The sequence below is a fragment of the Onychostruthus taczanowskii genome, unplaced genomic scaffold (assembly GCF_017590055.1).
Source record: "Onychostruthus taczanowskii isolate IOZ18803 unplaced genomic scaffold, ASM1759005v1 scaffold21, whole genome shotgun sequence".
In the NCBI taxonomy this organism is placed as follows: domain Eukaryota; kingdom Metazoa; phylum Chordata; class Aves; order Passeriformes; family Passeridae; genus Onychostruthus; species Onychostruthus taczanowskii.
Window position 1 is genome coordinate 6,542,428 of NW_024499351.1, and position 13,984 is coordinate 6,556,411.

The window sequence follows — 13,984 nt, forward strand, 5'->3', positions numbered from 1 at the left end:
CCGTGAGATCATCAAGTTCAACTGTAAACCTGACACTGCTCAAGTGCACCACTACACAATAGCCATTGAAAAGGAATTTCTGGCTTTAAACGTACAAAACCATATTTCATACACACTCCTCCGGTTTTTCAACACAGTAAAAACCACAAATATTAGAACTATATGCAAAATTCCAGGTTCATTTATAAAGACAACAATATTTTTCCTGGCTTGTCTGTTTATTCTTTGAAGAATATCCCATTTCTCCCTCTGAACTCACACCATCAAGGCAGAGATTCTGTTTAGGCAATTTAATCACCATAATCTTTAGATCTTACTCTCCTTTTCTAGAACATTATTCAATGGTTTACTCTACATCTCTTGTAGCTTTGCTCTTATCCACAGTTTTCTGCATTTGGTTGCAGAATTATAGGATGTTTGCACAATTAGTTGAGCATTTCCAGCTACCTAGAACATTCTGTCTGATAGCAGTCATTTTGACAGTGTCATTGTAGGTTTTATCAGCGCTTATTTTACAATTACTCTGACATGAGACAAGAATTCTTGAATGCTGATGATTGTGATAAAACTTTGCCAGACAGAATTTAACACAGACAAGAGTTTATCAAAGATGCCTGCACTTCTGCACAAATCAGTTCTAACTTCCTGATAAAAGCAATACAGTGCAAATAAATTTAAGTAACATTATCTATCTGTGGTCTACAAAGAAAGGTAATAATTACAGCACATACTTCCTTCACCATCATCTGTAACTCCCAACACCAATCTCAACAGACACTGAGCATGTTTCCGTTCTTTTAGCAGCACCTCAGCATAGCCCGGGAGACGGAGAAATAAACCAAAGGCAGCCAAAGAATGTGCAGGTATGGGAGACATAGTCTGGACTGTTGACTTGATCGGTGGAGGTTCTGCAGCAATTGTTTCTGGTGCTTCATACACCAATTCCCCTGATTGTTCAATGGTAACCCATTCAAACTGATCACTGTCCTTCTGTTTTTCCTGTGTGGCTGATGTAACCACTGGAGTGCTCACCTTAACCAACAGAAACAACAAAGAAATTTGGCAGTCATTCAGTTAAACACCTTAAACAAAAATTCTATTATAGTAAAGACCTAAAAGACATGTAATCTTAATGTAGGACACAATAAAGAAGTCACATGAAATACTCTACCACTTGCAGATACAGGGACCATGTTAAATGGCTCAAAAGGGCATACTTGTTGCATTTTCAATACAGTGCTACAAAGTCATGCCTACACAAGCAAGCAAACATTCTGGCAACCTAAAATCCTCAGTTAAAGTGTGCTGCTTAAACACAGAGGCGTAAGAGACACAAATTACTCTGAAGTAAATACAAAGATTAATTTATGTTCTATACTGTTAAATAAGAAATGGCCCTCTATTTTTATAACATTAAACACTGTGAACATAAGTATTTAATTTTTAATTACATATGAAGAAAAATTAATCATAATGCCTTTAACAACAAAGAATAACTTCCCATATCTTAGCAGTTTTAACTTGTGATCCTTTTGAGCTTTTGATTGATTTGGCAGGCTTTATTACTATTACACTCTAACAGAACAGTGTGTTTTATGACCAGAGGACTGTGCAGTCAAGCATTATGATGGGAATTAGAGTTTAAGGTGGTAATAGCTGTACAGTGCCCCAAGATACAACCAAACAATTTAAATGAAATTATGACACTCAGGTCCCTCTTATAATTAAATGTCACAGAGGTTTCAGGCTTTCATGCTATTCAGATCAACTGATTTGATCATATTTAAAATTTTAGTACTTATTACCAGACTGATCTAAACTGGAAAAGATTAATATGAAAAGCCTTTACAGAAATTATCCAGAATACCAAATTCCTAATTTAAAGTCAAAGCCATGGCTTACTGCATTTATTCCAATTATCTTCACATTTCTCCAGTGACTTGGAGAAATATAAAAGTAAAATTAAAGAATTAAGGGTCTGGAGAAATCATCAGTCTTCAGTCTGAACAGTCTGCTTGATATTACTGTATTTAATTTTTTTTATGGTTTGCAGAATTCTTATTCAGTATTTGAATCTAAACATATCTCTCAAGCTAAGAACAGTAAGTTCCCAGGACTGTAGAAAAAGAAGGAAAAAAGGAATGAAATTTCTCATGGCCAAAAGCTACCTTTCATGTCTTGCAGAATTCCATATATCAGTTTTCTTCAATACAGAATACACATTATCTCTCTTGGAATTCATAATACAGTAACTATGTAAATACTTTTCCTTAACTTGTAATTTTTGAACTGCATTGGTACTAGACCTCTAAGGCCTTTGCAGAGCTATTTACAAAGGATGCATATTAATTATCCAGTCTCACTACAGGGTTCCTATGGTTGCCATAATTTTGTAGTCAAGATACTGAATAATATACCCTTAATTCATACCCTTGGTATGATACCCTTAATTCATGATTAAGTTTCAAAGGGGAATAAATATTATTTCCTTTTAGGAGTATCAGTCAAAAAATTCAAAAATAGAGTCAAATAGAATCAGAATAATTCACAGGTTATTTTTTCCCCTTTTTAGCAGTGTGTACTTAAAACAGTACCCAAAGGAGTAATTCCACACTAATGCCACTACTGACACTTTTGAAATGTCTATCAGTGCATCCAGAGGAATTCTATATATTACAAGTAAACAAATATATAGCTATTATTTCTTAATACTAATATAATCAAAATGATACTATTATTTATTATAATAAAACCATATCATCTGCTTGGAGAACTGAATTTCACTTAACCATAAAAATATCTATGAGGCACACTTGAACAAACAATTAAGTGATAAGCAAGTATGCCTTTATAGTACATCAATAACTTTATTTTACTGCAGCCTCCAAGATATTTTAAGTTAACAGAAGCAGCTTGCCTTGGTCCCACAAGGCCATGGCTACTCAGGCAGTCTGTGATACGGAAAGAGAAGCACACAAGGGAAGTACAGCTGGACAGAGCTGTGGAGTTATGCACTTGCCTGTCGGAGTCTCTGTGGTCGAGATGACCCTGAGGAGTTAGAAAATCTCTTTTTCCCAGCCCAGCGATCGAAGGAGGAGTTGGGATTCCTTGGCTCTGGTTTTCAAGGTTGTTTATTTTCTCTTATCTAATACATTCTTTTCCTGACCCGCTGCGGTCTGTCTAGCAGGTCGGTTTGTGGCACACTGACTGTCCTTGGGGTGGTGTCAACATTTTATACTAAGAACTACGTGTCCTTTATTTACAATAATTTTCCAATACCTATCACCTATGTTAGAAAGTCTGTTTCTACTCTGAACCAATCTAAAAATGCCAGCATAACACAGAAAATGGAGGCTAAGAAGAAGAAGGAAGAAGGACAGGGCACGCCCAAATTCCTCCATCTTGCCTCCTGAACCCCCATTCTAAAACCCCAAAATTCTACTTTTTCACCCTCTGACAAATTAATTATCATTCTTCTTAAACTCTTGTGCCTTGTGAATCTTCACACAAAGTTGGTAATGTTCTCTATGGGTTAAAATCAAAGGCACAGGTGTTTTTGACTCCGTGTCAAGGTCTCTGAGCCCCCTGCCAGGGCTCGAGCCAGGGCAGCCAGAGGAATGTCCTGGGTTCTAACACTTGCCTATTTTAAAGTAACTTCCCCACACAACTGAGAAGTTAAACTGAACTATAGAGAAATACAAGGAAAATACTGGCCTTAAACAAACAAGCACGATACTCTCCGCATGTTTTCCAACATTCATTTTTTCTACTCACTTGTTGAATTACGTCAGGATAAAGCATAGGGAGTCTCTCTGCAATAAGAGCCAATCCACCCATGCCTGCAAAAACTTGCAGTGGAGACTGAATGGGACAGGTTTCAAGAAGTGATTCATCTAGAACTGCATCCATACACTCATCCCCAGGACTGATGGCTTCATCTTCAGGGCAAGGTCCCAGTAAATCTGCATGCTCTACAAAAACATAAACGTAAAAGAAATTAATACATATCATCAACATGGTGTTTATTTCTTTGTCCTCATTTAAAAGTGGATTTCAAAAGCACTGGGTCCTCCTCAAGCAAAGACTGAGCCAAGAACCTGAAATGAATACAACAATAACAAAAGAAAAGAAAAGTGTTAGTGGTATCTTTTGCCAATGACAGCAGATCCATATCAAATTCAGCATTATTTATACATGGCTACATGTTAATTATTAGAATTTCATGTTTTATTAGAATTTGATCTGTGCCTTCAAGACTTTGCTAATTTTGGAGTTATGAAACTTTTTAACACTCTTTCACCAAAACTTAAGTGTAGGTTTGTTACTCTCTAATAAAGAGTTTATAGCTGAGGAAAGGAAAGATAATCTTAACCTTAAATTAGTCTTGCTTCTCACATCTCCTCTCTGAGGTGTCAAAATGACCCTCTGCAAAAGCCATGAAATTTAATTCTATTCTTCCTCATGAAAAAAGATCATGATCTGGATTTGTAACTTTCTACTAGCCTCCATCCTCCTGGTTTATGACTAAGCACCCTAGTATCTTGTACAACAGATAAACAAATGAACATTCTATGCACTTACGCACACAAGTATATACAGAATATACAGAACCCTACCACAATTCCTTATTGCCAAACATCAGCCCTCTTTGCTAATTACCACAGGCAAACTTCAGTGAATAGTCTATATTTAACCTAAAAATCTGTTCAAGTGGTCTTAGTATCTCTTTACTGTGAACAGTCTGACAGCCATGATAACCCCTGGTAATACTCCAAATATATAGCACACATGCTATTATTTATTATAAACTTGTGAAAACACAGAAGCACATTAATAATAAGTTGTGCAGCTACCAAAACAAATTTCTTATGAAAAAAATTTTAAACAGCAGACACTGTTATCTTTTAACAGATACTTGATCTTTTAAAACTGTTTCTTCCTAATTTGAAAGGGAATAGGAAATAGCAGGTCTTTCTCCATCCTAATTCTCAACTTCAAAACATGCAAGAAGCACCGTGTTACAAGGACATCACCGATATGCCATGGGAGGATCACACTGCTTTGGAATAATATGATCAAAGTGTAAGATTTAATGAGCTTAAATCAGGGACATGTAGGAATATGTACATCAATTCATCCTACTTCAAACAGACTATGACTGTTTATCTGTCTGGAGAAGTCTTCCACAGACAGACTAAGAAAAGGTCACAGATACCTTCAAAGCAGGATAATCCTTGTAAGAAAATGTCCAAATGTAACACTTTCAGTATATACAGCTTTGATGTCTACTGTTCTAAAGGACACAGACACCTCTGTGGAAGTGCTCCTTTTCCTCACAGACAGTGGGTGAGGGTGTCACACACTTGCTGGTATCAGCAAGGAACCACCTTCCACCAGACATGTGGAGGATTCCACCTCACTAGACTGAACATGATTTACAATTCAACTGCTTGCAGTGGCATGACTTGATCAGACCACAAGAAATGTTAGATATCCTTCATAATGATGGTTTTAAAAGAAAGATTTTGACAAAAAATCTCACCCCTCTGTTTTACAGTGTAAAAAGCTGTAAGCTTTACCAAAGAAAGAAAACAAGAAAATAGTAACACAGAGATACTGATAAAGCACGCAAAACTGCTTCTCTGCAAAAGACACTTGAAAAGCAAGTTCTCAGTGAGTAAGGCTAAAGGCAGACCCTTCCACTGTGAGTGCAGTATCATCTTCAATGTTCACTCAAGGAGTTACACTAAAGTATGCTTCTGTAGTCCTTGCTTTAGTTAATTTCCTTATAATCCAACTGAAACCATTTCACCTCCATGAGTATTTTCTACGTTTTCAGTGAAGTCATGCACTTCAACTGTGGAAAACTGCTGATCTCAAAAAAGGCATTGAAGCACTCAGAAAAAAATGTTAATAAATGACACTCTTCCTCAGGTAGTAGTAAATGTAGCACTAGAGACACCAAGTGAAGCTATAAAATCTATCCAGCATGGATGGCATCAAAAAACCCACAGTCTACTTTAAGCAGCAAGTAAAGGAGCATTGATATGCAAGAATGGTTTCTCTAGATAGTACTAACTAGTCAAGAAAAATCAGTAGCTCTGACCTTCATTACTGCTGAGTGGTGATTGTGAATATAACTAATATTTTGCTGTACAGCGCCACAGATCAAGCTCAAATTTTCAGAAGTATTTATCTCAAGTTAAAACAAAAAAGTGCACAGTAACTTAACAGAAGTTCAGAGGACCTTTATATCTTCACACACAACTTTACTACTAAATTGAACCCTCTCTAATGATTTGAGTTTTGTTCAAATAGCAAAATATTTACTGTATATTTAGAATTTGAATAAAGAGCATAAGTAAACCAAAGTCTTATTTGATTAAGATATGTCTCTCAATATTGTGAGTGATATGTATATCCACACACTGTATAGAGTCGAGAAATGCTTATTTCAGACCACATATCAAGAAAATTATAATTTTTTTCAACACTTCTGTTTCTTATCTTTTCTAGAAACAGACTATCAAGTGCACAGGTTTTAAAAGGAGCCCCTGTCTGAAAAGAACTGATTTATTAATTTTGGAATTCCATGCTGTTTGTGTCAGCAGGCTGATGATCAGCACATCACAATTAGCTTAATTTCAAAGTCCCATTTCTCTTAAGTCTTGCCTACAGGAATGATATAAAAATATTTCAGAACAGATTCCTGGGATAGATCTCCTCCCTTCCCCAGCAAGTAGACAGCAAGCAACTGACACAAGTATTATCAAGAAATATATCATATGAGAAAATGTTAAATGTTTTCAAAAGCTAGAGTTACAAGACCTGCTAAGATAGCTTGAGAGAAACCCTCATTTTCAAAGCAGCATTTGGTATCTAAGATACTGCAATAAACATTTCACAGGTTTCTCTAACTCACATGGTTTCAAACAGATCCTGTATTACTAAATCTGCCCAGGTTACCAGCACTACTAGAGAGAACTGATATACATGTCAAGAAATAAAATCTACTGTATCTATACAATCACAATTGCATCACATACAATATTACAATGAAAAAAGAAAAGTGAAACCAGAGCAACCATATTGGAGCATCTTATAGATACAATTTAGGGAGGCAATGAATTTGTACTTGATCACAAAGTTTAGCTCTTGTCTGGAAAAGAATAGCTCAGGAAAATCATCCAAGAAAATATAAAAAAAAAAATGCTGTTTCTCATCAAGAAAATCAAAACAATTCTTGTCCAAAATAAAAGCATTTTTAAAAGGACTATACCGAAAAAGTAAGAACACCCACCTTTTTCTGTGTGAAGGCGTTTAAATGAGTCTGTTTTTGATAAGCTTGGATCTGAGATTACTTTGGAACCAAGTTTCACTGTCAAATCTATGGATCGATATCCTTGAGGGAGTTTGCGGTCATACAGCAGAGTCAGAAGCTGGGCAAGTGTCATTTCAGCTGGTAATGGCTGACCTAGACAACAAAGGCATCAAGTCAGAGAGGAAAATTCTGACTGGGTGATTTTAATACACATATCCAGGTGCTGTTCATTACTTGTACCACAGAAGTCAAGTAGACTAAATATCATCTGGCCCCAAACTAAGGCCTTCATTTTACCATTTGTTCTCTTGGGAAAAGGGGCCCCATCAATTTGGAACCAATCATGTAAAAGATCTATGCCAACATTCCCTAAAACAGCCCCGTGTTGAGAGCACAAGCACTTGGCACATTTAACAAACGGCTAAGGCTGTCATTTGATGTGCATTTTAAGCGGGTACTGACTGTCACCTTCTATTAAACAACACCTATGCATCACCCTTGAATTGTGGGAGCATAGAGGTGTGTGTAACCAGAAGGTAAAATGGGTGGTATTGAAAAAATTGGAAAACAAAGAAACTGGCAATTCTTTTTCAGGCCCACTAATCTCAAGCCTAGCTCACTACTCCTGTCAAGACAGCAGAAAATAAAAAAAAAAAATAAGGGCACTGCCAGGACCAGTTTTCTCCACAGCAATGTAGACTTGAAATGCAATACGGTCCAAACTGATTACTCTAATTCAGATTTTGGCCACTTTGTTGATTGCAAATATGTCCTTCCCTGAAATTACAAGCTAATCTGAAGGCAAAAAAATTTTGTCTGAAAACAATTAAATTTATACATGAAATATTTTAGAGCTGGATCCTGTAACAGCACGTCCATTTCATCTTGATTGTACTTAATCAAGTAAAACATCTAAGAGCTCCTTAGTAGCAACCTGTTTTTTCAATTGAAGATTGTCTTAAGAAATACAAAAATTAAAAATGCCTTTCCAATGTGCAAGTTTTCTGCTGTTTTTTTCCCCACCACTGATTTTTTTCACTTGGCTTATTATTTTTTAACAACTGTCTGCTGCGCAAGACATGACCAGATCGCAATACAGAACGGTTTACATGACCGTCAAGAGACAGTCAACCATTACCAGCTACATACTGAAAACTGGCACTGGGTTTTGATCTCATCTCCAAGACAGCAGTATCATAGATTATTGGAAGAGACTCGCAAGGATCAAAGCCCAACTCTTGGCCCTACACAGGACAGCCCCAAGAGTCACACCATGTGCCTGAGAGTGTTTTCCAAGCGCTTCTTGAACTGTCAGGCTTTGTGCTGTGACCACCTCCCTGGGGAGTCCGACCCAGTGCCCAACCATCCTCTGGGGGAAGATCCTTTCTCTACTAGCCAACCTAAACTTCCCCTGACATCCTCAGGCCATTCCCTTGGGTTTTGTCACTGGTACTGGTCACTGGAAAAGAGACCAGTGTCTGCCCCTCCTCCTTCCCTCATGAGGAAATTGACTGCAACAAGATCTCCCCTCAGTCTCCTCCAGGCTGAACAAGTGACCTCAGCCATCCCTCATATGGCTTCCCCTCAAGGCCTCTGACTCTCTTCATTGCCCTCTTCTGAACTATCTTTAATAGCTTTAAGTCGTTCTTATATTGTGTCACCCAAAACTGCCCAGCAGCGGATGTGAGACTGCCCCAGTGCAGAGCAGAGTGGGACAATCCCCTCTGTCTGGCTGGTGATGCTGTGCCTGACCTGCCCACCCTCCAGAAGAGCCTGCAACCATCCATCATGGCACATCAATCACTGGACTCATCCCAGGTTTTGTTCATCAATTTTAGATATTTTAATCTAAGTATACGATCCTGCTAATAATTGCTAGAGGATAGCCTCAAAGCTGGTAATTGGATAGTAAGTCTCAAATTTAGGGATTTTTGGGTGAAAATGACTTTCATCAGAAGTTAACCACTTAATTCCATTAGCTGGATCCAGACAAGAAGCTGTTCTGCATAATAATGTTTCACCCACATTTCTGTCTTTTATTCCTGATCTAAGTCACTACAATTTCTTCCTACATAAGAGAGATTGCCACTCTTGCTATACCATATCTGGTATACACGGAACATGACCAACTGCTCAAGACAGGCTGTGTTTTTAAAACACAAATTATGGAACTCAAGAATATTCCTGAACGGGCAAATCAACCTTTTTGACAGCAATGCAAGATGGTTGCCCACTTGGAGCCTGAAGTAATAGGGCATTGATATCAGTTCGTTCTGCCCTGTATGTGGAAGAAAACCTACGTCACCTTTCAAACCCATCCTGCTTTCATTTGTGAGTGAAAGTGTTTTGAGAGTTTTTCTAGGAACAAGGTACTAAACTTCAAGGGAGATCAACATAATTGCCACTTCTTTCAGGCTATGATGCTCCATTGCTGCAGCTGCTGATGTTATAATGATTTCCAGTTGAAAGCTGTTTACCAGCCCAGAATGGCTCCACACTTCCAAGATGCTAATGCCCATTACCATTGTTACAACTTCCTGATCAGGTATCAGCCACGGAAAAGACCATAATTTTAAAATGTTTAAAAATGTTTAAAATGTATTACTAAAGTTACCTGGTAGTAGTTTATGGTACAGATGAAAGACTGGAACACTAATGGTCTTGCTGGAAGGTTCTCCTCCTGAGGAAGAACTACCAACTTTATCTGCCATCACTCTTCCTCGCCTTGATGGTGGACGTGGAGGGGTGGATGAAACAGCTCTTTTTGACTGAGATTTCAAACCTAGTACAGAAGTAAAAATTTTCAAGTTATTCTAGTATTCAATACCTTCAGTTAGCCAAGGTACAACATACTCAAAACCTTCAATGATAGAAATATGTAAGAACTTTACCTCACTGGCTAATTAAATACCAAAGCAACATTTATGTATAAAACATATTTGGATATAATCCCAGTATTTTTAGTTAAAAGGCTGTGCATTCTCCTAAACCCCAAACATAAACCAAACCATAACTAGATGATACCATGCACAAAAAAAGCAAAAGCTATTAAGATTCTGCTCTCATTGAAGAGTGTCACACAACGGGCCCTACAGCAAAATGTTTTTAGGCTGTCTTTTCACCTGAAAGGAAGAAAGGCAAAATTTTCCAAATTGACAGATATTTCAGCACAATTATAGATAATAACCCCCTGTCTGGCCCACAAAGACTTTAGCTGCAGTACTGACAGTACCACGTGTGATGAAAGGTGTCTTTATATGTGCTTTCCAAGTTCCCTGGCCCCAAAACATTTGAAGTAAGCACTACATGAAAATTAGGAGGCATCACAGCTACATAAAAGCTTACTGTTATTACACAGCAATACTGCCTTATCTTAGGACAGCTTAAGATGACTTAAGGTACAGCAAAATTATACTGCAATCATGAACCCTCTGCAGGTGACAGACCAAGGTAAAAAGCAAGCAGGTCAAGACACAGACAATTACTAACTTATCATTGTCCAAGAGCTGCCACAAGACTAACAACATCCACACTTCAAATGCTGTAATATGCTCTGGTTTCAGCTGATCATTAGAAGCCGCTCTAATGTGCAACACATTGTCCAATAATCTCAGTACACTAAATAGCTTGCCTCAGGAAGATTGGGCTGCAAATACCATCTTCCCCCTCGATTAATTTTACCCATATCTAAGAAGTTAAATACTTTTAACTTCTTGAGATTCTGAGGACACCAGAAAACCCTCAGAATATATGAAAAGTTAATGACAAAAGAAGAACATATTTGACAAAGAGGTAGTAGAAATAAATGCAAATGAAGTAAGTCTACATTTAAACTCTTAGTAAATTGGAGAAATTTGGAAAAAACATCAGAAAAAACCTGAAATCTGCTTCTTTTTAATAGAGAATGGGCTATATCAGGCAGTAGGATAAACAATGCAAATGGAATGACATGGCTGACTACGCTGTGCCCTATCTTCAAGCTTGGCATATTTTTGTTTCTTTCTAGATTTTTCTGTTTTAACCCTTTGCTTGGACCTATTAATATTTTAGATACTACTAAAACATGTTTAACTTGTTTAAGTGGCACCTACTGTAACTATCTTGTCAGATAAAATGCTGTAATTAACATAGCTATGTTGTTTTAAATGTACACCAAGTTCAGTGAAACTGCTGCCCTGTTCGACATTTGTGTTAAGTTATATCTACATCTAAAAACCTGAAATAAAAAGCTTAAGAAATATTGGTGCCAAAAGTCAAAGGAAATCAGCATCTCTCCTTCATGTTTCATGAAGTGAGAATGAACTCGAGGTACCTCAATAGTGGCAGAAAGCTAGATGGGAAGGGAGTAGTTTGAAGTTCATTAATCAACGTCAAACTGAAAGATTAATGACTTCTACAGCCATCATCTGAACTGAAACATTTGTGTACCACTGCAAAATTACTATGTTCAATCTATATCCTCCAACAATAGGTTTGCATTTTTGTGCGGAAATGGGCTTACATGAAAGACTTCTGAAGGTTCGACTCAGTAATTTTTATAAACTGAATGCTTTGAAAGGAACTGCAGTATTACTTGTTTCCAAATGGAATAACATGGTTTTATGCCAAAATCTCCATTTGACAGTTTTTAGCAGAGTACCATTAGTTGTTGTGCATGTTTGCATATCCATATATTTTGCATAACAAAATATATGGATACCTTTTATGTCCAAAGGATATTTTCAGAAGAGAGGTGATTAAACTCTGTTGTACCAGCTACTACAAAAAGCAGAAGCAATAATACCCTCCAAGCTCCAGGGCTGTCTTTAAAAAATGCTGTAAAATACCCTAGCAACATCAACCATGAAGATATCACTGACACACATATTTAGGTATACATAGATTTGACAAATTTGTCAAAGTATAATCTGCTAGAGGCAGCTGTTTCACCAGGAATCAATCTTTGCTGCCTAACAGTCAGTTATATTACAATTGTAGTATCAGGTACTACAATTCTTTCTAACCATCACTAGTAATAAAGTTTAATTATTGGGAGATATTTTCTTTCCCCAACACACTTTGATCCAACCAAAAAGATCCACTTTATAAAAGACAGAAGAAAAAGACATACCAGAAGCAACAACAACGCTGTAATTGTCCTGAAATCCATTTTCTGCTTTAACTTTTTCTTTCTCCTCATAATTCTTCTTTTCTTTATCTTCCTTCTGTTCATTAATTAGCTTAGCTGTAATACTGGGTGTATCTACATGGGGATGGAGAGGACAAGGACACACAAAGAGAGGAAAGAAAAGCATTTCAAGATACTAAGTTGATTTTATTAGTTTCTAAGCCGTTAACAAGGCTATTCTCAGCTACTGTAGCATTTCAGAGCTCCAACACAGGCAGCAATAGTCTTGTCAATAAGTATGAATTAATTATTACAGTACCCTCTTCTTCCCCTAAAACTCCGTTCTCTGACAATTTAAATCTGTAACAGTTTAAAACTATCACTTGATGAGTCAAGTGTTTTCACATTAAAAAACCACCAAACCACTGCAATCAACCAAAATGAGATTAAGCAAAAAATGCCTATCAAACCAAAAAACCCACAAAAAATCTTGACAAAACAACAAAATCCAACAAAAAAAGAAATACCAATATTTTTTTTTTTAAGGACAGCTGCAGACTTATTTAAACAGGTTCTTGTATTTGGGTCTGGGTATCTCTCATTACATACTGACATAATTTCAGAACTGGTAAATTCTCTTCCTTTGAAATTGAAAGATGCCTGAAGTACATTACGCAGCCAAACCTTGAGCTGTTTGCATAAGAGAACATTAGATTACTGCAGTTCAACCATTTTGGTTCAATCATTAGTGTAGATAACAACTATCAGTACGTTATTAAATCTAATCTAATTTATTAAAGCACTGATGATTGGTGACAATGGACAATTTAATATCCTGTATGGTACAACACTGGCACCAAAATGGTCAAGTAATTCTCTAATTGCTTCTAACTTGTTTCCACACAGCCACAGCAGCTTTAAGTACAACTCCAGACCTAGAAGTACCATCCAGCTACCTTTAAGTGTGTGCCACCAGAGGGTGAGGTGCTGAAAGGGATGTGGTTTGGCTGCTTTGAAATATATTACGATTTGTGCCTGAAGACATTAGTTATGTCGCTATTAGACAGCACTGGAGACTAAAAAGAGATACAGAGTGTGAAACTACTGCCACTGAGGACTCAACATTCACACACACACTGTGCATAGATCTGTGTGTATATATACAAACACATATGTGTGTATACATATATATACACACGTGCAAATGTATCTATCCATGAGACTGTGTATGATTTTGGCTTTAAAAACATTTTCATCATTATTATTATTATTATTAGTAGTAGTACTACTACTACTACTATTATTATTGCTGAATTTCTGAGTTGCTCTAATGTTCTCCCATGGGCTCAATGTCCTCTTACTGCTGGGGAATTTAAAGGTCATTAATAAAATTATCAAAGAAGGTTAAGCAATGGTATTTTAACTACTCAGGCGAAATCCAGATTTGTTGTTCAGTTTTTCTAACTCCAGCAATAACTCAAGACTAAGGTGCATGAAATACACAACAACGGGTACTCATCCAGGCAATCCTATCTGCTGTGTACTGCACATTTTCT

At 37.0% G+C, this 13,984-nt stretch overlaps 1 protein-coding gene across 9 annotated transcripts in view; it reads right to left on the minus strand.

The window, feature by feature from the left end:
- BIRC6 (baculoviral IAP repeat containing 6) overlaps nt 1-13,984 on the minus strand; it is a 173,479-nt gene that overhangs the window by 55,987 nt on the left and 103,508 nt on the right. For all 9 annotated transcript variants that reach the window (XM_041404121.1, XM_041404125.1, XM_041404122.1 and 6 more), the window contains 5 exons: nt 12,432-12,563; nt 9,936-10,103; nt 7,301-7,474; nt 3,775-3,971; nt 732-1,032 (listed from right to left, as the gene is read on the minus strand). In XM_041404121.1, coding sequence (XP_041260055.1) covers nt 732-1,032; nt 3,775-3,971; nt 7,301-7,474; nt 9,936-10,103; nt 12,432-12,563 — 972 coding nt within the window. The remainder of the gene's footprint in view (nt 1-731; nt 1,033-3,774; nt 3,972-7,300; nt 7,475-9,935; nt 10,104-12,431; nt 12,564-13,984) is intronic.